Source organism: Chanodichthys erythropterus, chromosome 14 (genome assembly GCF_024489055.1).
Source record: "Chanodichthys erythropterus isolate Z2021 chromosome 14, ASM2448905v1, whole genome shotgun sequence".
Lineage (NCBI taxonomy): Eukaryota > Metazoa > Chordata > Actinopteri > Cypriniformes > Xenocyprididae > Chanodichthys > Chanodichthys erythropterus.
This window is the reverse complement of record NC_090234.1, coordinates 13,248,339-13,271,557: the sequence shown is the minus strand read 5'-3', so window position 1 is coordinate 13,271,557 and position 23,219 is coordinate 13,248,339. Positions and strand designations below refer to the sequence as shown.

The window sequence follows — 23,219 nt, the reverse complement described above, 5'->3', positions numbered from 1 at the left end:
AGCGCGATCAGACCTCACTAAATGAGTTCTGAACGCAGTTGGACATAGTGGTGTTTTAGAGGTAAAAAATTATTTAAATACTGTTTGGTTTCTCACACAAACCGATCGTTTTGTGTCTTAGGACATCAATGTGTCTTCTCGAGCCGCAGGGTTTAATTTGGATTTGTCTATGGAAGTGTTTGACTCTTATTGTTCGAGTTCCCATCCACTCTTATTATAAAACTGACAGATGGCAGCGGTTGCAGTTAAAAATCAGCATTTGTGTTCTACTGAAGAAACAAAGTCACCTACATCTTGATGCTCTGGGAGTAAATCAATTCAATTCAAATTTATTTGTATAGCGCTTTTCACGATACATATCATTTCAAAGCAGCTTTACAGAAAATGGATGTCAACATTACAATTTAAAGAATGTAGTTAGCAAATAATATACTTTAGGTAATTACAATCACTGTTAGCAGTTTAACTGAAGGTAGAAGTAATGAGCTCCTGGAAAATGAATTACATTAACAATAAATTAGGATATAGAGATTGTGCAATGTGAATGTTGATCTAGATGATTGCGTCTCCCGAAGTCCTCGCAGGAGCTGGCGCCGTCTCTTCACAGGTGATGGTCATCTGAGGTCTTCTTAAGAGGCTGGATACAAACTGAAGCTGATGTACTCTCTAGTCACCTCAGGGCGGGTGTCCCGAGGTAAAACAGAAAAGCAAAAGGAGAACAATTAGCGTAGCTGCTGTTCAGTAAGCAGATAAACATAAAATTTTCATTTTTGGGTGAACTATCCCTTTAAGGCCTCTATAGTCTATGCAAAACCTGTGGTCACCACATGGCTTCTTGACAATTACTACAGGTGCTGCCCATGGACTGGAAGAGGGTTTGATGATGTCTTCTTCAAGCATCATCTGAATTTGATCCTCAATTATTTGTTTCTTAGCTGGTGAGTTCCGGTATGGTGGGAGGTGAACTGGTTTCTCATCACTAATTTCTCATCTGTTGATTTCGTGTTCACCCAATGAGGTATGTCCTAGGTATCCGTCAAACAAGCTCCAGAAGTCTTTAAGAAGGTCCCTCAAATCCTCTTTTTGTTCCGTTTTCAAACAAGCCATCTCAACTTTCTCATCCAAGGCAGATTGGGAGACATCCAAAAACATCAAGCTTCCAAAATCCACTCCAACCATTCACTCCAAACCTCTTGAGGTTTAGGTTCACCGAGGGTCACCGTCCTTGATGGGATATGAATGCTAACCGACGCTCGTAGCATAAAATCCATTCCTAGGATGAGTGGAGAGGATAGATCAGGGATAATGACAAAACGATGGTAGAAATTTTTACCCTGGAGGCCAACGTTTAACCAGAAGCAAGCTGAATTGCGGGAAAAGTCCAAGGTTGAACCTTCTGAGAATGTTGCAAGACATCAGAAATCATGTTTGTACGAACTGCTGAAAGTGAAGCACCTGTGTCCAGCGCTGCATTAATGGCCTTGTGACAGAAATTAACTTTAACAATAAAAGATGTGTCCCAAAATGAAGGAGAAGAATGGTCCTCCACATGCCCAAGGAATAGTGACTTAGGCGGGGACACGAGATAAGGATGAGGCGCATTTATCTTTTGGAGGGAGGATTGCCTCGTTGAAACATCCTCCCTCCCCTGAAGTTTACCCTCTGCCGAACAGAATTTTGTTTTTTTCTTCCATTTCTGCAAATGTTGTGGCTTTAGCCTCCTCAGGGTTCTGTGGCTCATTCGAAACTGGACTTGTCTGTTTGTCAGTGGCTGGAAAAGACATAGTCTGTTGCGCAAAGTTGCAGTTGGGACAGTTTCTAGATGTGAAACCAGGAGCAGAACATTTGAAACATAAGTCTCTTGTATACTTTTGCTTTTCTGTACTACTGGTTCATTACGGCTGTCAGTGGAGTGCAGCTCGTGGGCACACATCAACAGGTCTATGACTGAAGTAATTTGTGTGCCGTACAAAGCAACTCTGTAGCGCTCAAGTGCATGCTTGCAGATAAGATCAATCTGTTCCTGTTCTGGAGGTGGTGACTTAAGTTTCTTAAATTCAGATAACAAGTGTGCAACAAATGTTGGAAATGGTTCTCCTTGAGCTTTAATACGGTCAAGAATACTGAATACTGAGTACTGACTGAAGCCAATGTTCTGGTTGCATTGTTCAATTCAAGAGAACTTTGAGCCAGGCCAAACGCATTTTCCTTTCTGGCATTCATTTCCCCTTCAAAAGACGGAAGTCTGTGTTTTTGACCACTCCTTCAATGACTCAACCTGCGTCTCCAGGTGATCCGCTGATGCGGTCACTCTCCGCCTGGGTGGATACTCAAAGCATGCAGATTGGTCAGTTAACTCGTCATTGCAACAAAATCACTTTGTGTCAGAGCAATATGAAATTGAAAGCAATAAATCAGAGAAGTATATTCAACAAAAATTTCCAACTTGCATCAATGTCTTATAGCAACAAAGGAATTATAAACAGCTTGATACCTTTTAAGAAAAACTAACCATATTATAAAAAAATGTTGTGCAAATTGTTTTGTTTTGTTTTCTTGAAAACAGTGACAACAGTTCAATATCACAAAACTTCAATTAGAGTCCAATAAATTCTCTTCCGATTTCTTTTAATTTTTTTTCCATGAGAGTGTGAGGAATTATACCAAATTACGACTCAAAAATGTAAAACAAGTCCAGAAAAAAAAAAAAAAAAATTATATATATATATATATATATATATATATATATATATATATATATATATATATATATATATATATATATATCCCGTTCAGGAGAAAGTCCAGTGCAAAGTCCAGTTTCTCAAGTTCAATTCAACCAGTTCAACAGTTTCAGAGAATGAACACAAATGGACGAGGAAACCAGGTCTGAAACAGTAAAAGTTCACAAAAAGTCAAATTCCCGATTACCTCAAGGAACCACAATCCTGTGCAAATTAAATCCATGGAAACTGTCTCAATAGCAACATAAATCTACTGGAATGTGAAGAAATGTCAGCTGTGTCACTCGCACAAAATGTCCGCTGCAGCGTGGGGCAGTTCACTCTATTCGCACTGGAATAGGCCTCGTGCAGACTCACGCATGTCGGCGAGATTGCAGTATTTTCGGCGTCACTTGTCACAAACCAGTTCTGCATCCATGCAAACCTCTCCATAAATCCAAAGCCAGAGATAAAATGTTCAGGCGCCACTTGTAACGCAGTGGTTACGGAGCAAACAGGGATAGCTCACTATTAAGGCTGATTTATACTTCTGCGTCGAGTGTACGGCGTAGCAATGGCGTAGGCTGTGCGTAGCACGCATAGCCTATGACGTAGCCTGACCTGCACCTCTTCAAAAATGTAACAAAGCGTCAATTCAACGCGGAATTTAGGAAACTGACTGATGATGCAATGACTAGCATTGAGGTGACTGGCAACATAGATGATGTTAATAATCAGATAACTTCAGCAATTATTATGGCAGCAGAGGAAGCTATCCCTAAGGGAAGAAATGGGGTGAATAGGAAATTGGTGCCGTGGTGGAATGAGGATTGTTATCAGGCGGTAAAAGACAGAAATAAAGCGTTCAGAATGCTTAAAAGAACTCATAATCTGCAAAATCTAATGCAGTACAAGAAGTCTCAGGCAGTAGTTAGACGAACAATACGGCAAGCAAAGAGGACCAGTTGGAGGAATTTTTGTGACGAAATAGGACGAACTACACCGGTGGGAGAAGTGTGGGGAATGATAAAAAGGATGGGGGGGGGAGACAGGAGGCAGTGGGAATATCCAGTTATGACATTTGAAGAGGAAACGGCAGTATCCAACAAGGATAAAGCAGAGATTATGTTTAAATCATTTATAAAGGTGCATAGTTCAAAAAATTTGACAGAAGAAGGGAGAAGGAGAAGGTCGATAACGATGAATCAGCATCTTAATGATTTAAATGGGAAGGATGAAACAGGAAATGTGTTAGATGAACCATTTTTCTTGACAGAGATGGTTAGAGCAATTAGAAGAGCAAAACCTACATCTCCAGGTAAAGATCAAGTTTGTTATTTAATGTTAAAACAATTGGGGGAGAATTCATTGCTGAAGCTGATGGAGGTATATAATAAAATATGGAAGGAGGGAAAATTGCCAGATTCCTGGAAAGAAGCGGTAGTGATTCCGATAAGGAAACCAGGTAAAGATCCAACTAAACCCAGTAGTTATAGACCGATAGCTCTTACTTCTAATTTATGCAAAGTTATGGAGAGGATGATAGCAGATAGATTCACCTATGACCTTGAAAAAAGAGGATTACTGGTTAACTGTCAGAGTGGCTTTAGGAAAGGTAGGAGTACAATAGATTCTGTGGTAAGATTAGAGACCGAAATAAGAAAGGCACAAGCAAACAGGGAGAGCGTAGTAGCTGTATTTTTTGACATAGAAAAAGCCTATGACATGATGTGGAAGGAGGGGTTATAAATTAAACTGAATAAGATAGGGGTTGGAGGGAAGATTTTTAATTGGATAAAGGATTTTCTTTGTGGAAGGAAAATACAAGTAAGGATTGGGACAGAGGTGTCAAATCAATACACAGTTGGAAATGGCACACCTCAAGGCAGTGGGATAAGCCCTTTACTCTTCATTATTATGATAAATGATATATTTGGGGAAGTTCCAGAAGATATAGGTAAGTCTCTGTTCGCAGACGATGGGGCTCTGTGGAAGAGAGGAAGAAATATGGAATACATAGCCAGGAAGATACAGGAAGCAATTGATAAAGTAGTGCAGTGGGGTTATGAGTGGGGGTTTAGATTCTCTATAGAAAAGACGCAGTTGGCCTGTAACACACTGGGCCCCTCAGCAGGGGTTTCTCAAGACCCCAATGACTTTGAACGGCAAACACAGTGCCTTCCACATAGCTTTTACAAAGGTTCCTAGTTAGCATAATGCATAAAGCACACGGTACATTGATTTCCATGACAACGACTTGTCAAAGGAAATGGTAACTCCAGCTACGGCACTATGACACTAGATTGAACTGGTTAAGTTAGCACGGCCTAACGCCACTCGCTTAAACCCCCATCCAACTAAAAGAGTGTTTAATAATGTATAGCTCCGATTCGCATGTAGATCGGCGGTTCTGGCTTGCTAGATGCAGATAAAACCATAGCTTGAATTGACACCTCTGCTGTAACAGAGAGAGTCTTGCCACATTTGAATAGGTCAAATGGTATCAGTGTAAAGTTAATCTGATTTTAGCGAAGAAAACCTAATTTCAGTATTAGAGCGTAAGCCTGTAATGACGAAGGAATCTCAGCTCAGCAGCATGTAAACTGTACCAGTAACTATTCTACTTTGGTTGAAGAAATACCAATTTCAGAATTGCTAAACCTGTTTGATGAAAAATCTCAGTACAGTGTTATATGAATGTAGATTTAGATGTCAGCATCCTTTTTACAGAGCAAAGGCCTTAGAAATTATAGTCAGAGAGACTCATTCATCTAAACTTTAGCTGCATCTACAAGCATAACCAACGGGAGATCAATAGTTTCATTGGCCAATAGAAACATCAGTATCTATTCACACCTAGACCAGTTTGATTTGCATCAAATCTGGGTAACTACTCTATAAATTAGTCAAAAGATGTTTCAAGTAGAGAGAAGAATTTTACATGAGTAAAATTTACAAATGTCTAACCATACTTGCATCTGACTGAATTTAAGGTTGAATTACTGAAGTATAAGCACTCTATATTTAACTTGATGTGTAACTCGTTTCAAATACGCAGACATTCTTCATGAACTGTAGAATCGCTCGGACATGCACTGCTTCCCATGACAACAACTTGTCAAAGGAAGTACTAACTCGACACCTTGTGACATCATATTGTAACAAGCCAGGCTAGGGAGCTAAGCTAATGCAACCATCGGCCCTCCAGCTAAGGTGGCTAACTAAACTACTATAGTAACAGTTAGCATTATTTACTTGAAGCCTTTAACCACAGCTTGTATGTATGCAGTGGGAAGTGATCTAAACCAAATTTCTTTAACCACATTCCTGGTTTTCTGACCTTTCACTTCCCTTACCTTGAATTCTTCTCAGCTAATTTCATCTGCACTTAGGTGCATATCTCCCTGAACACTGTTCAGCTAAATCTGCAGTTACTAGGGTAATTAAATCTAAATTTAATTACATGTAAACTGTTTAGTTAAAGAAGAATTCTAGGAGTTATTGAGACTTGTCAATAGCACGCTAAACTAAACTTCAAAACACAAATGGTTTGGTTCTGAACATGCTGCGGCTGTTAATCACTAGTGCTATTGACTATTCCCAATACCAGGTCATTCTGCTGTATTAATCACTTCTTTAAATCTTTGTATTGATTTGTAATCATAATAGCCATCAGCTATTAATTTTTATTAGTATTATTTCTTTCATCTATGTGATTTATTTACATTTTTCCTTTCTCCTAGTGTGGTTTAATTTCCCCAATAGGACCACAAGTATCTAGACATACGTTCCTTCTTGATTTTGTTAATTAATTTACAACAGTTGCTTCAATTTTATGAGCCAGCTACAAAAGTAATCTGAACGATTGCTATGGCATAATTTTGAGCACCACTAATGAACACAATCCAATGGGAACCTCTACTCTTCCTCTCCCTTTCTCTCTTCCATTCGTTCAGAGGTCGAGCCCGTTGTGAGCCATCAGTACGTTCTGATAAATAATTCGACATTAAGAACCATCTTAAGTCATTTATTAAACCTAGCTGTATTTTATACACCTGGCTGCTCACTGTGCCTTTAGCCCTAAATTCTGTTTGGTCTTGCAGTAGTCTCTTGCCCTTACTCTCACCCCAAGTGTGCCTAAATGTGGCAGATGCTCAGCCTAACTGCCCAGATGGCAGACCGAAAGGACTGGCTAGGTGTGGTGAGGACCACCCACCTAACCAGGGCTGCTGATCACTTACAGCACCAGAGCCAAAAGCAACTGGACAAAGATGGAAGAGAAGTAAAGGCAGATGACTCAAACCAGGGGTATGATCACGATGATCTGACTGAAGTCAACTTCTTCCTGGCCCACAAACTCACTGGTTTGAAACAGGAGGTGAACACCCTCCAACTCCAGAGCACGTGTCATGGAGACATGACAGACACTATCAAGAGCTGCTCTTTCTTCTTCTTACAAGCAGGGCTATTACTATCGCTCACTTCTTAGCACGGGAAATATACTTCGCTGCTGACTGAATGCATGGAACAACAATATCAGATGACTACGTAAAGAACTCCCGATACAAGTTTGGAAAATTCCGCCTACTGTGCTCTGGCCAGCGCAGCGCAAATCGCTTTGTATCTGAAGGGCTGCGCTGAACCCAGCAGCGAGCACAGCGCATACCGCATCCTGTGTGAAAGGGCCTTAACAATAGTGGTTACCTGCACTTAGAACATTGTGCGGCCCACCGGGAAAAAAGGTTGAGAACCACTGCTTTATGGCAACAATATGGCAATATTTTATTTTGACTATGGCAACATTTTCATTTAAACATTTTTATTTGAATAGGGCAACATTTGTATTTTAAACCTTTATTTTAATGTGGAAACATGACACCTCATTCTACAATATTTCTATGATTAAATCGCTGACTCCTCCCCATCAGCCAACCACTGTGTGTATACTCCATAGCAAGGAGCTCAACCCCGCCCTCAATTTTAGCTTAAGACTTCAGTCTATTCCTTAGTAAAAGTTTGTATCAGCAGTTTTGTGAATAGGTTTTAAGAGAAAACTCTGAACTAAGAACTTTTACTGCTATTTAGGAGAACTCTTAGTGGTAAGACAAAATGTTTTTTGAACACGGCCCCTGATTGATAATCTTATTTTCACTAGAGAAGCTAAAAATGTCTTAAAGTTGTCATTCACCTTGTCATGAAAGCCTGAATCTCTCTCCCTATAACCGTCCTCAGTTCATTAATTTATTATAAAATGTCAGTCACATATTAAAAATCTTTAAAAATCACTTAATGTTGGTTTGATGAAGCGTCACTAAAATAGCTTTAATCATTTAAATTTGAAGTGAATAATATTCTCCAGCATAAAAATATATCTATCTGTAACGGAGGCCAGCAAGTAGTCACTGTACGAGTAAACCTCACTCCTCTGATCTCAAGAGACGCTCTAGCAAATGACACTATAGGTTGCAGACTTTAGCCTCCTTGTTAGAGCGTCCGAGTCTCACACTGGTGACCCGGGTTCAAGGCCCGCGCAGACGGGGCGAGTAGGACCTGCGTAGAGAGGTTACATGTCTATCTGTTTATATAGTTGAATCTCCCTCAACATGATTCAAAGCTACATCTCAGATTCTGGACTGTGATATTTATCTGGTTAAGTGTGAATCCTCCTCTAACCTCAGTTAGTTTCCGCTCACACATCCATCTGCTTTAACATCACCAAGATCAACAAGTTTCTGCTGATCTTACATTTTCAAATGAATTCCGGTCCTGAATGAAAACTAACAGCAGAAGAGTGAACTATTGGGTTATATATCTGTATCTATTGGTGTGTTATTTAGTGCTGTGAGCTGTCAATCATATTTGACTGTTGATGGATTCGTTAAAGGGGTCATGAATTGAGAAATCAACTTTTCCTTGAGAACTGAAAAATTCCTTGTTAGTCCAATAAAGCTTTTATTGACACCAGACCCAGCGAACGACTGATCCTGGAATGTGACTATCTAAGATATGTGAAACTCCACCTTCACAGAAGAAATCAATCAATCCTACTTCATCGTTGCAATATTAGTCCCACCCACTGGCATCCTGTTTATTGATTTCAGCTATTAAAGTGCTTTCATTTCAAAACCACCACTGAATCACATCATCATCTTTTATTTCAGTAAGATCAGAGTTTAGAGTGACTGAATCTCCCTCCAGCACTGATATTTCATCTCTATCACCAAACAGAACCAGGGTGCTTCACAGATTAATATTTATAAATAACTTTATGATTTTTATGAAAGTAGATAGTCTGAAACATATTCTTATAAACAACAGAACAGAACAAAAGAATCAAAATTGTCTATGGATTAAAATTTTACCAGTGATAAAAAAAATAAAACAAGGGAAACAAATATTAAACTCACCAAAGACATTGAGACGGAACGTCTTTTTCACACTGTTGATCAGTAGCACATAATCTCCAGCATGTTCAGTTGTGAAGTTTGTGATGGTCAGAGATTCAGTTTGATTGTCCAGCTTCAGTCTGTCTCTGAATCTCCCATCAAGAACATCATCATATACAGTGATTCTGTCAGCCCGTTTATTGATTAAAGCTATTAAAGTGTCTTCAGATCCAAACCTCCACTGAATCACATCATCATCCTTCATTTCAGTAAGATCAGAGTTTAGAGTGACTGAATCTCCCTCCTTCACTGACTCATACTTCACTTTATCACCAAACGCATCTGAAGAATAGAGTTTTCACAGAATTAAAGCTTTAAAATCACTTGATGTTGATTTGATGAAGTTTCACTAAAACACTTCTAATCATTTAAAGGCACAATATGTAAGATTTTTGCAGTAAAATATCCAAAAACCACTAGTCCAGTGTTATATATTTTGTTTACTTGAGTACTTATAATTTCCCAAATATTTCCAACTATTTGTAAATCGTGTAAAAAATAGCTATTTTAACCAAAGATACGGGACGTTGTGAGTGAGTCGCCTGTCAATGGCGTCATATCTGTGATACCACTTATAGTACATTTGAACCTATAGTGTACTACGAGTGGAAACTATATATATATATATATTTAAATACGGAGATATTATATTAAAAGCACTTTTTTAGTTCATATTTCATGGTATCTCAAAATAGCACAATTGAATCCACTTAGATATTCTTAAGATTATCTTAAGAAGTACTAAAAAACAATTTTTAGTATATTAAGTACAAAATTAGGTAACATTTTAGAATACTGGTCCTTCATTAATGAATAACTACACATGAACAAATGAATAATGCATTATTAACACTCTAGTAACTACTATTAACTAACAAACTCCAATTAATGAATTAGTAAGTAATAGTGCTCAGTTGAAGGTGGTAGTTCACTATTAACTAATCAGTAACTACTGTTACCTTTCAGTCGGTCACGTTCGACGTACGTCTGTAGTGACCGACGAATTGGGATATCGCTTAGAGAGCCCTACAAGCCAATGGAATTCGCGTGCGATATTTGCATAATGCGCACCGCCCCCCGACAGGTCTATATAAATAGGAAGCGGATGCAATCACACTCTGTCTTTCGCTTCGGAGCCATACACTGCTTCAGAAGACTCTCTTTCTTCGACTAAAACTGCCTCAGAAGAGGATTAGGAGCGAGCTGTCGGTGTTGGTGAAAAGGCACTTGAGCGAGGTTGCGAGTCCCGGGGAGCCGATCTGTAAAGCTCTCAACTGCTGTTCTAACAGCAACACTACTAAAAGTGTGTGTGTGTGTGTGTGTGTGTGTGTGTGTGTGTGTGTGTGTGTGTGTGTGTGTGTGTGTGTGTGTGTGTGTTGCGATTTGGGCCGGTTCCTCGGTGTGTTCAGGGAGTGGTGTACCTGGCACATCGCGTCACTTCCTGTGTGCTTCAGCACGAGCGAGTTGACTGTTTCCCCTTCTAAAAGAGCTCACAGACGAACCCTGACAGTATGTCATTTCGTTTGTGCGTTACTGGGTGCGGTCGTTCCCTGGTCCCTGCTGATGGGCACAATCGCTGCATCTCGTGTTTGGGCGTTCAGCACGCTGAAGCAGCTTTTGTGGATGGTTCATGTTCCCATTGCGGGAACATGACTATCGCGGTGCTGAGGTCGAGACTCTCCTTCCTGAAGTCTCAGGAAGCGGGGGTCCCCTCCCCTATGCCCAGTTCGACCGTTTTTTCCGGCCCCGGGAACCGGAATGACGGTTCGGCGGTGTATAGGAAGGGTGACCTGAGGATTACGGTCAGGGCTTCCACGCCGAACAGAAACGCTCCTCAGGCCCCTGCCGCCTCATCAGCACCGCAACCCATCGTGCCACTGTTGGTTTCCACTGGGCCCTCTACCGGCCCATCTCGGTCGGATGATTGGTACTTGGGGGGGGGGGGGGGGGGGGCGCGCTGGGCCAACCCAGCGTCCCGCCCCAATGCCTTTCTTCCCGGAAGTGCACGATGAGGTGACCAAGTCTTGGCAAGGTCCCTGGATGGCGGGGAAGCCAGGGGATACGCGAGGTTCCCGCCAGTCAAGCAGTCTGTTGCGATGCAGTTGTGTCCAACGGCCACTGGTTGGCGTGGTGAGCCGCGCCTCCCGTCCCGGGCCTGTAAGTTCTCAGCCGGTCTGACTGAGAAGTCTTACAGAGCCTGTGGGCAGGCTGCCTCCGCCCTGCATGCGATGGCCCTTTTGCAGGTCTACCAGGCAAAGGCGCTGTCGGAAATGCCCCAGGAAGGTCCTGACCAACAGCTGCTTGGGGAGCTGCGCGCTGCCACTGACCTTGCCCTCCGGGCAACGAAGGTGACAGCACGTTCTGTTGGCCAGGCGATGTCTACTAGTCCAGCAACGCCACCTCTGGCTGACCTTGGCAGACATGAGGGAGACCGACAAACATCGGTTCCTGGATTCCCCCGTGTCTCCGGTCGGCCTTTTCGGAGACGCAGTGGAGAGCTTTGCCCAACAGTTCTCCGCTGCACAGAAGCAGGCTGAGGCTATCAGACATGTCATGCCACGGCGGTCCGCTGCTGCCTCCACCCAGCCACCCGTGGCTCAGCCTCAGCCTGCTCGTCGCCGAGGGCGCCTGCCTGCGTCTTCCTCCGCCCCTGCTAAGTCGGCAAAGCAGAAGCCAACACCAGCCAAACAGCAGGGTGCCGGTCGCGGACGTGGAGGGGAAGGTTCCTGCTCTTCAGGAGAGTATTCCATCTGCTCTCCCACCCCCGGAGGAGGGCCGGGGGGATATTGTGTCATCGGTCCATCTACAACCGCTGGCTCTCTGGAGTCCAGCGGTACCCACTTTGTCACAAAAAGAGCAGTTTCCTCAAACTCCAGGTCACAAGAGGGCATGTCTGCCAGTGTGCCAGGCCCCGCCTCGCCGCTCGCAGCCCCCTCCCATTCCGCCAGCAGGTGGCAGTGTGATGGTGCAGGCCGCGTCCCATGCGCCGTCTCCCATACGCACTGCTGCCTTGCAGAGTCCGACCACACTCCGGGCCGCTCCCATGCCGTCCGAGTCGGGTCCCACTCTGCCTTCCTGTTCTCCGGGCGGAGATTGCTGTCCTACTGGCGAAGGATGCAATCGAGCCGGTCCCTCCAGCCGATATGAAGTCGGGGTTCTACAGCCCCTACTTCATTGTACCGAAAAAAGGGCGGTGGGCTACGGCCAATCCTGGATCTGCGCGTCCTGAACCGGTATCTTCACAGGATGCCGTTCAAGATGCTCATGCAGAAGCACATTTTCAAATGCGTCCGTCCCTGGGATTGGTTTGCAGCAATAGACCTGAAGGACGCGTACTTTCATGTCTCGATTCTGCCTCGACACAGACCCTTCCTGCGGTTTGCGTTCGAGGGTCGGGCATATCAGTACAAAGTCCTACCATTCGGTCTGGCCCTGTCACCCCGCGTCTTTACGAAGGTTGCGGGGGCGGCCATTGTTCCCCTCAAGGAACAGGGCGTTTGTATTCTTAACTATCTCGACGACTGGCTGATCCTGGCCAGCTCGCGAGAGCAGTTGTGCAAACAGGGACATGGTTCTAGCTCACCTCAGCCGGTTGGGTCTTCGGGTCAACTGGGACAAGAGCAAACTCGCCCCCGGGCAGAGGATCTCTTATCTCGGTCTCGAGCTAGACTCGGTTGCACGGACTGCACGTCCCACCGAGGCGCGCGTCCAGTCGGTGTTGAACTGCCTGAGCTCACTCAAGCGCAGGACAGCGGCCCCACTGAAAGTTTTTCAGAGGCTCCTGGGGCATATGGCATCTGCAGCCGCGGTCATGCCGCTCGGATTGCTCCATATGAGGCCGCTTCAACACCGGCTCCGCGGCCGGGTCCCGAGATTGGCGTGGCAGCGCGGCATGCTCCGTGTCCCTGTGACACCGAGCTGCCGTCGCACCCTCATCCGGTGGTCGGATCCTTCGTTCCTGCGGGCCGGAGTACCCCTTGAACAAGTGTCCAGGCATGCTGTGGTCTCCACAGATGCCTCTGCCACGGGATGGGGGGCCACGTACAACCGGCATGCAGTGTCGGGTCTTTGGACGGGGCCTCAGCTGCATTGGCATATCAATTGCCTCGAGTTGCTAGCGGTGCGTCTTGCGCTGGCCCGCTTCAAGGAGCTGTTGTCAGACAAGCACGTTCTCGTCCGCTCAGACAGCACTGCGGCCGTTGCGTACATCAACCGTCAAGGTGGTCTACGCTCCCGTCGCATGTCGCAACTCGCCCGCCATCTCTTGTTGTGGAGTCAGAAGCATCTGAGGTCCCTTCATGTCCCAGGTGTGCTCAACTGTGCAGCCGACGAGCTGTCACGGCAGCTTCCACTTGCGGGCGAGTGGCGGCTCCACCCAGGCGGTTCGGCTGATTTGGCAGCATTTCGGCGAGGCCCAGGTAGACCTGTTTGCCTCCCCAGAAACTGCCCACTGCCAGTGGTTTTATTCCCTGACCGGCGGCACGCTCGGCACGGATGCCCTGGCACACAGCTGGCCCCCGGGTCTGCGCAAATATGCTTTTCCCCCAGTGAGCCACAACTCCTGTGCAAGGTCAGGGAGGACGGGGAGCAGGTTCTGTTAGTGGCTCCGTACTGGCCCACTCGGACCTGGTTCATCCTGAGACCCCGGCCTGGATATGTGCCCAAGGTTCCTACCACTCCCTTCAGAGATCAGGTAGTGAACCTGCAAGCGCTGCCCTCGGAGGAGGCAGACCCAGCCCTAGCTTTGCTCTGTCCCGTCCACGCTCTGCGTGTGTACGTGGACAGAACGCAAAGCTTCAGGACCTCAGACCAGCTCTTCGTCTGTTACGGAGGCCAGCAGAAGGGAAAGGCTGCCTCCAAGCAGAGGATGGCCCACTGGATAGTGGATGCCATCGCCTTGGCGTACGAATCCCAGGGCGTGCCTTGCCCGCTCGGGTTGAGAGCCCACTCCACCAGAGGGGTGGCCTCCTCCTGGGCGCTGGCTCATGGCGCCTCGCTGACAGATATCTGTAGAGCTGCGGGCTGGGCGACACCTAACACGTTCGCTAGGTTTTATAGCCTACGTGTAGAGCCGGTATCTTCAATGCTTGCAATGCCATTCCCGTCTGTTGGCTGGGGCCCATATGTCGTGACTCCTCTACGTGAGCGGTCCCATATGTGTAATTATCCACAGTTTAAAACTCCCTACAGCGAGTCTGTGTCTTTCCCTTAGCAGAGCCAGCTCTGCTGTCACCTGTCAGATGAGTCTCCCCCTAACCAGGTGGAGCCATCCCAGGGACTCCATATGCGTACTGCCCCCCGGGCCAGTCCATATGTGTATTTTCCACGTAAACTCCTCCCCCATTGGGTAGGTAGTGGCCTCCGCAGCGTCCCCTACGGGTTCGCTTTCCCAGTGTAGTCTAGTTTACTTAGTGGGTATTGGTTAGACAGCAGTAAACTCTCTCGGCGTGGGCTCGCCCCCTTCTCCGTCCAGCCGTTGCTATGGGCGGCTGAGCTTGCGCTGGGCACTGGAAGGGGTTTTGTAACTGTGGCGCTTTAGTTGGGATCCCAATTCGTCGGTCACTACCGACGTACGTCGAACGTGACCAACTGAAACGGAACGTCTCGGTTACGTATGTAACCCTCGTTCCCTTAAGGAGGGAACGGAGACGTACGTCCCGTCGCCACAGTTTCTGTACCCTCGCTGTAGTGCGGACACCAGTTGTCTCCTCAGGGAAAAACAGAGTGTGATTGCATCCGCTTCCTATTTATATACACCTGTCGGGGGCGGTGCACATTATGCAAATATTGCACGCCAATTCCATTGGCTTGTTTTAGTTCACACGAAGCTGATAGGGCTCTCTAAGCGATATCCCAATTCGTCGTCACTACTGACGTACGTCTCCGTTCCCTCCTTCAGGGAACGAGGGTTACATACGTAACCGAGACGTTTTTTTTCATACCACCCAGAGAACTATTAAGAACTACTATATACAAGATCATAATTAACATGAATAATGCATAATGTATAATTCATTCTAAAGTAAAGGTCATGGTAACCCACTAGTAGTGACTGAAGTATTACCAAATACTTAAAGAGGAATTACTAATTATTTGGATCAGTATTCTAAAGTGAAAAGCATGTTAACTCTCTAGTAACTACTGAAGTCTTTGTAAACTTTTGATGTTTTTGTACAGTAATTCCTTATGATATATTTGTAATTACTATTGAGTTACTATGATCTTCACTTTAGAATACTGATCCAAATAATTAGTAGTTCCTTTAGAAGGATGTAGTAACACTTGTGTAATTACTAGTGAGTTACCATGTTCTTCACTTTAGAATACTGATCCAAAAAAGAAGTAGTTACTTTAGAGTTATATAGTAACTCGAGTTATTACTATCCAATACTTTACAAAAACCTCAAAGGTTTACAATGACTTCAGTAGCTACTAGAGAGTTATCATGTTATTAGGGCCCAAGCGAAAATTCGCGCAGGGCCCTCTTGTTCTTCTAAGGATTATTAGGGCCCAAGCGAAAATTCGCGCAGGGCCCTCTTGTTCTTCTAAGGATTATTATTTTTATTTTTTTTTTATTTTTTTTTCCGTCTTCCGGGGCTTTTTGGGGGCCTTAACATGCTCAAAAACTCTTGAAAATTGGCACACACATTGGAATCCGCGGCCATTAGGACGCCGGAGAGGCTGGTACCCGGGCGTGGCAGGGGGGCTCGACAGCGCCCCCTTGAAAAAAGTCTGAAAATATGGTCCATATATTAAACATGCTTGCACGTATTAGTATGAAACTCGGTACACATATAGACCTCATCGGGCCGAACAACTTTCGCGCTCTAAGTTAATCGCCACGCCAACAGGAAGTCAGCTATTAAGGGTTGTTTGAAAAACGCATGCTCTGGAATTTGATATACTCCTCCTAGACGATTAATCCGATCGCCACCAAACTCGGTCAGCATGAAGTCAAGACACTGATGATTAAAAATTGCCAGGGGATTTTTGATATCTCGAACGGTTTGGCCGTGGCGAGGCAACGAATTTATGGCGAGAAAAAGGAAACAGGAAATGTGTTATAACGTCTTAATACATATATTGATCTTTATGAAACTTCACGAGTGTGTTCGTTATAGGAGTCTGATCACATGGATGTGACTATTGTGAGTCAAAGTTATAGCGCCACCAACTGGCAGCAGGAAGTGTATCACTTTTTGAAATGTTTTGAGATCACCCTCTTATTTTTACCTGATTTGCTTCAAACTTCATCAGTGTAATGTCAATACACAGCAGATGTAGACCTATGACAGGATTTTTGATATTTGAAATATTGTTGCCATGGCAACAGGTCAAACTGTAATAATATTCTTGAGTGTTTTTGAGGCTCTTAACATGCTTCAAATTGCATGAAACTCGACACACACATCAATATTGTCAACCAGTAGACATGGACAAAGCCATAGAAATGGGCGTGGTGGAGGGGCTCAGTAGCGCCACCTTTTGACAAAAGTGGGGGGGTTAGTTTTTCCTACAGTCACCAAACTCGGTACACATATTATTCTCATCAAGCCGGACAATTTTCTAATTTACATTCATTAGCTCCGACCAACAGGAAGTCAGCTATTTTGGTTTGAATGTTAATTTTTTGAAAAAACAGGCTATGAATTTTATACTACTACTCCTACAGGGTTTATCCAATTTACACCAAGCTTTTTTTAACTTGTTGCTAACACATTGAAGTTGTTTAATTGCAAACGGATTTTGGATATCTCAAACGGTTTGGCCGTGGCGAGGCAACGAATTTATGGCGAGAAAAGGGAAACAGGAAATGTGTTATAACTTCTGCATACATTGATTGATGTTTATGAAACTTCAGGAGTGTGTTGGTTGTAGTAGTCTGATCACATGGATGTAACTATTGTGAGTCAAAGTTATAGCGCCACCAAATGGCAGCAAGAAGTGTATCACTTTTAAAATGCTTTGAGATCACCCTCTTATTTTTACCTGATTTGCTTCAAACTTCATCAGTGTAATGTCAATACACAGCAGATGTAGACCTATGACAGGATTTTTGATATTTGAAATATTGTTGCCATGGCAACAGGTCAAACTGTAATAATATTCTTGAGTGTTTTGAGGCTCTTAACATGCTACAAATTGCATGAAACTCGACACACACATCAATATTGTCAACCAGTAGACATGGACAAAGCCATAGAAATGGGCGTGGTGGAGGGGCTCAGTAGCGCCACCTTTTGACAAAAGTGGGGGGGTTAGTTTTTCCTACAGTCACCAAACTCGGTACACATATTATTCTCATCAAGCCGGACAATTTTCTAATTTACATTCATTAGCTCCGACCAACAGGAAGTCAGCTATTTTGGTTTGAATGTTAATTTTTTGAAAAAACAGGCTATGAATTTTATACTACTACTCCTACAGGGTTTATCCAATTTACACCAAGCTTTTTTTAACTTGTTGCTAACACATTGAAGTTGTTTAATTGCAAACGGATTTTGGATATCTCAAACGGTTTGGCCATGGCGAGGCAACGAATTTATGGCAAGAAAAGGGAAACAAAGTGTTATAACTTCTGCATACATTAATTGATTTTGATGAAACTTTGGCTTAGTCTTCGTTGTACAAGGCTGATCACATGGATTTGACTATTGTGATTCAAAGTCATAGCGCCACCAACTGGAAGCAGAAAATGTGTCACTTTCAGCATACATTGAGATCACCCTCTTATTTTTACCTGATTTGCTTCAAAATTCATCAGAATAATGTTAAAACTTGGCACATGTAATCCTTTGAAAATGGGCAGGGAGGAGGGGCTCTATAACGGCACCTTGTAGTGCAGTAAATGTGGAGTGAATTTGACATAGTCCTTTGATGTTTAACCGTTTTAAGTGCCTATTGCCCGCTGTGCACAGTTGCCCTGAAGCCACCGGGGTGGCGGTGCCACCGGGCTTGGGCCCGCCATCGCTGCTCGCAGCTATATTTATTATTATTATTATTTTTTTTTTTTTTTTTTTTTTCCGTCTTCCGGGGCTTTTTGGGGGCCTTAACATGCTCAAAAACTCTTGAAAATTGGCACACACATTGGAATCCGCGGCCATTAGGACGCCGGAGAGGCTGGTACCCGGGCGTGGCAGGGGGGCTCGACAGCGCCCCCTTGAAAAAAGTCTGAAAATATGGTCCATATATTAAACATGCTTGCACGTATTAGTATGAAACTCGGTACACATATAGACCTCATCGGGCCGAACAACTTTCGCGCTCTAAGTTAATCGCCACGCCAACAGGAAGTCAGCTATTAAGGGTTGTTTGAAAAACGCATGCTCTGGAATTTGATATACTCCTCCTAGACGATTAATCCGATCGCCACCAAACTCGGTCAGCATGAAGTCAAGACACTGATGATTAAAAATTGCCAGGGGATTTTTGATATCTCGAACGGTTTGGCCGTGGCGAGGCAACGAATTTATGGCGAGAAAAAGGAAACAGGAAATGTGTTATAACGTCTTAATACATATATTGATCTTTATGAAACTTCACGAGTGTGTTCGTTATAGGAGTCTGATCACATGGATGTGACTATTGTGAGTCAAAGTTATAGCGCCACCAACTGGCAGCAGGAAGTGTATCACTTTTTGAAATGTTTTGAGATCACCCTCTTATTTTTACCTGATTTGCTTCAAACTTCATCAGTGTAATGTCAATACACAGCAGATGTAGACCTATGACAGGATTTTTGATATTCGAAATATTGTTGCCATGGCAACAGGTCAAACTGTAATAATATTCTTGAGTGTTTTTGAGGCTCTTAACATGCTTCAAATTGCATGAAACTCGACACACACATCAATATTGTCAACCAGTAGACATGGACAAAGCCATAGAAATGGGCGTGGTGGAGGGGCTCAGTAGCGCCACCTTTTGACAAAAGTGGGGGTTAGTTTTTCCTACAGTCACCAAACTCGGTACACATATTATTCTCATCAAGCCGGACAATTTTCTAATTTACATTCATTAGCTCCGACCAACAGGAAGTCAGCTATTTTGGTTTGAATGTTAATTTTTTGAAAAAACAGGCTATGAATTTTATACTACTACTCCTACAGGGTTTATCCAATTTACACCAAGCTTTTTTAACTTGTTGCGAACACATTGAAGTTGTTTAATTGCAAACGGATTTTGGATATCTCAAACGGTTTGGCCGTGGCGAGGCAACGAATTTATGGCGAGAAAAGGGAAACAGGAAATGTGTTATAACTTCTGCATACATTGATTGATGTTTATGAAACTTCAGGAGTGTGTTGGTTGTAGTAGTCTGATCACATGGATGTAACTATTGTGAGTCAAAGTTATAGCGCCACCAAATGGCAGCAAGAAGTGTATCACTTTTAAAATGCTTTGAGATCACCCTCTTATTTTTACCTGATTTGCTTCAAACTTCATCAGTGTAATGTCAATACACAGCAGATGTAGACCTATGACAGGATTTTTGATATTTGAAATATTGTTGCCATGGCAACAGGTCAAACTGTAATAATATTCTTGAGTGTTTTTGAGGCTCTTAACATGCTTCAAATTGCATGAAACTCGACACACACATCAATATTGTCAAACCAGTAGACATGGACAAAGCCATAGAAATGGGCGTGGTGGAGGGGCTCAGTAGCGCCACCTTTTGACAAAAGTGGGGGTTAGTTTTTCCTACAGTCACCAAACTCGGTACACATATTATTCTCATCAATCCGGACAATTTTCTAATTTACATTCATTAGCTCCGACCAACAGGAAGTCAGCTATTTTGGTTTGAATGTTAATTTTTTGAAAAAACAGGCTATGAATTTTATACTACTACTCCTACAGGGTTTATCCAATTTACACCAAGCTTTTTTTAACTTGTTGCTAACACATTGAAGTTGTTTAATTGCAAACGGATTTTGGATATCTCAAACGGTTTGGCCGTGGCGAGGCAACGAATTTATGGCAAGAAAAGGGCAACAAAGTGTTATAACTTCTGCATACATTAATTGATTTTGATGAAACTTTGGCTCAGTCTTCGTTGTACAAGGCTGATCACATGGATTTGACTATTGTGATTCAAAGTCATAGCGCCACCAACTGGAAGCAGAAAATGTGTCACTTTCAGCATACATTGAGATCACCCTCTTATTTTTACCTGATTTGCTTCAAAATTAATCAGAATAATGTTAAAACTTGGCACATGTAATCCTTTGAAAATGGGCAGGGAGGAGGGGCTCTATAACGGCACCTTGTAGTGCAGTAAATGTAGAGTGAATTTGACATAGTCCTTTGATGTTTAACCGTTTTAAGTGCCTATTGCCCGCTGTGCACAGTTGCCCTGAAGCCACCGGGGTGGCGGTGCCACCGGGCTTGGGCCCGCCATCGCTGCTCGCAGCTATATTTCACTTTATACTTTAAACTTGTTATTCACTAAATACTGATCCAAGTAATTAGTAATTCCTTCTGAAGTATTTGGTAATAAAAGTCATTACAAGTGGGTTACCACTTACTAATTACTTACTAATTCATTCATTAGAGTTACTTGTTAGTTAATAGTAGTTACTAGAGTGTTAATAATGCATTACTCATTTGTTCCCCTGTAGTTATTAATGAACGATCAGTATTCTAAAGTGTTACCCAAAATTAGTGTGTGAAAATAGAGCACTTTAAGTACATTATAGAAGTGTACTTTGTTTCCACCTGGGTCACATTCGTCTCTCATTATCAATTGCTCCAACAGCCTCGTTCAGCTCCAACATCACTCGCCCTGCTCTGCTTCATAACGTTAATAATCTCATTCATGAACATGATTTCTCATCCGTCCCGATTCTTTTCCACCGGCTGTGAGGTGAAGACGACATATCCCAAGATTCTGCGCTCAAACTCATCAAGCTACACCTTTGTTTTGAACAGGTGACCTCTAGTGGCGAAAATGTACATTTTGCAGCTTTAAATGTGAAGTGAATAATATTGTGCAGCAGTACAAAGACAAAAGATGATACATTAAAAGAGAAATAAACGTATATATAGAACAATAACTAATTCATGAAACTGAATTGATGGTTGAGTATCTGAGCTTCATATTTAAATTATATTATTTATTATTATTCAATCACTAATTAGTGGTAATGGACCTGAATTCAAACTTGACCTGACAGTGTTACAATCAGTTATGTTTATATAGATATTATGCATTGTTTGTGTTTTCCACTAGATTTTGATTAGTTTCCCTGTCTGTCGCTCATCAAGGGTTTATTCGCTGTCTGCGCTGACGACTCCCCGTCGGAAGTATAAGTGGTGATGCCGCATCTGTTTTTTAGAGGGCTGGGCTGTGTTTGTGTGCATCTGAAATGTTTGTAGCCCCAAAGCATGCTTGATTTGTTACCCTCTATGCTGTTTATTTGCTTTATTCTTTGTTCTACCTCTTGCATTTAGTTTTTGTTATTTGATTTGAGTGTGTCCGTGCTCTCTGCTCATCTGTTTGGGTAAGTTTGAGAGGAGAGCAGCATACGATGTCACGTGACACTCTGCGCTTCACGTAGTTCATTTTGGTGTATTAGTTCATTAGTTTAGGAGTGTTGCTACACGCTGTAAGTTTTGTTTGGTTTAGTTAGAGTAGTTAAGTTAGGGTGTGCGAGTAGCACACTGAAAATGTTTTGATTTATTTTAAATATTCTAGGCTAGATTTAAATCCTTTAGTTAGAAGAATTTTGTTTTATTGATTTGGCATTGAGTTTGGCATTGAGTTTGTACAGATGAGTTTGTATTTTTTTTTCTTTTTGTTTATTGTTAATACATATATTTTTGGACACATTTAAAGCCTGATTCTTGTTATATTGATTGGAGGTTAAAATGAATAAATGTTTTCTCTGTTTGAACTTGTGGTGTTCACCTCTTCACTGATTTGCACTATTAAGGTTTGATCTAACTTTGGTTAAAGAGTTTTGTGAATGTTACATTCCCTTAATGTCACTAGACACACAGAAAGAGTTTTGGGTCGTAACAGACAGTAAAATCACAGTTCAGTTATTTCTATATGAGAATAACAGTGAATGTTAAGTTTCTCTAATTTAACAAGTAATTTATTACATGGTACCAGAACAGAAACAACTGAATCCATTAAAACATGTTTAAAACTCACCATCCAGACGCCAGAAACACAAACAGAACAAAACAATCCAAAACATCTTCAACAGTTTCAGTCCACAAATATGAAAAGACAAACTCTTCAAAACTGCGTCAGTATAAAATGACAGATGTGCTGATGTGGAGCTGCTAAATTCATGTGAAACTCTACAATCAGTCACATCATCTTTAACAGTTATGAGGGGTTTTACTGATTATTTCACATCATTTGAACCCACAGCGTCCTGTAGATCTGACCGATAGTCTTATTTGCACGAGTTTCACACAGACTAGAGAAGGTAAAAATATCTTAAACGGGACCTATTATGCCGTAATAATATTATTAACATGCTATAACCCACAGATATAGCATGTTAAAATTACCACTATTAGTGGTTGAGCAAAAATGCGCCGCTTCAGTGTGGGCCCTTTAAATGCAAATGAGCTGCTGATCTCGGCCTAAGACCTTTAAGAGCTCATTCTGAGGTGACAGGATTCAGTCAGGACGTGCTATAATCTCAGAAACTGCGAATTTATGCTGCATGGAGATAGAGCAGGTATAGTTTAGTTCAATTACGGTTATAACTTATATTGTCTTCTTTTTATCCACTGTGCCGCGTCACCCCCTGGGTGGTTTCTGCCGCGACCACGTAACACTATCTTGGTCACGAGCCACTTCCTCTATTCATATTACTCAACTAGATTATCCATAGATTCAGGAGGAGTCAGGTAGGCGTATAATATTTTCTTCTTAGATTATATTATCTCAGGGTCTACTTCTGATCACTACCGTACTTCCTAGGCCTACGGTTCAGATATCAACCAAGCTTACCTGGGTGGGGTGGGTTATCCTTCCGTTCAGTGCACCACAGCTGGCTCTACGCCCTCAGAGGACAGCTATGCC

At 42.9% G+C, this 23,219-nt stretch overlaps 1 protein-coding gene across 1 annotated transcript in view; it reads right to left on the bottom strand.

Annotated features, from left to right (window-relative positions):
* LOC137036213 (uncharacterized) overlaps window positions 1-23,219 on the bottom strand; it is a 67,164-nt gene that overhangs the window by 27,142 nt on the left and 16,803 nt on the right. Inside the window, exon 7 of the mRNA XM_067410248.1 lies at window positions 9,131-9,433. Within this exon, the coding sequence (XP_067266349.1) occupies window positions 9,131-9,433 (303 nt within the window). The remainder of the gene's footprint in view (window positions 1-9,130; window positions 9,434-23,219) is intronic.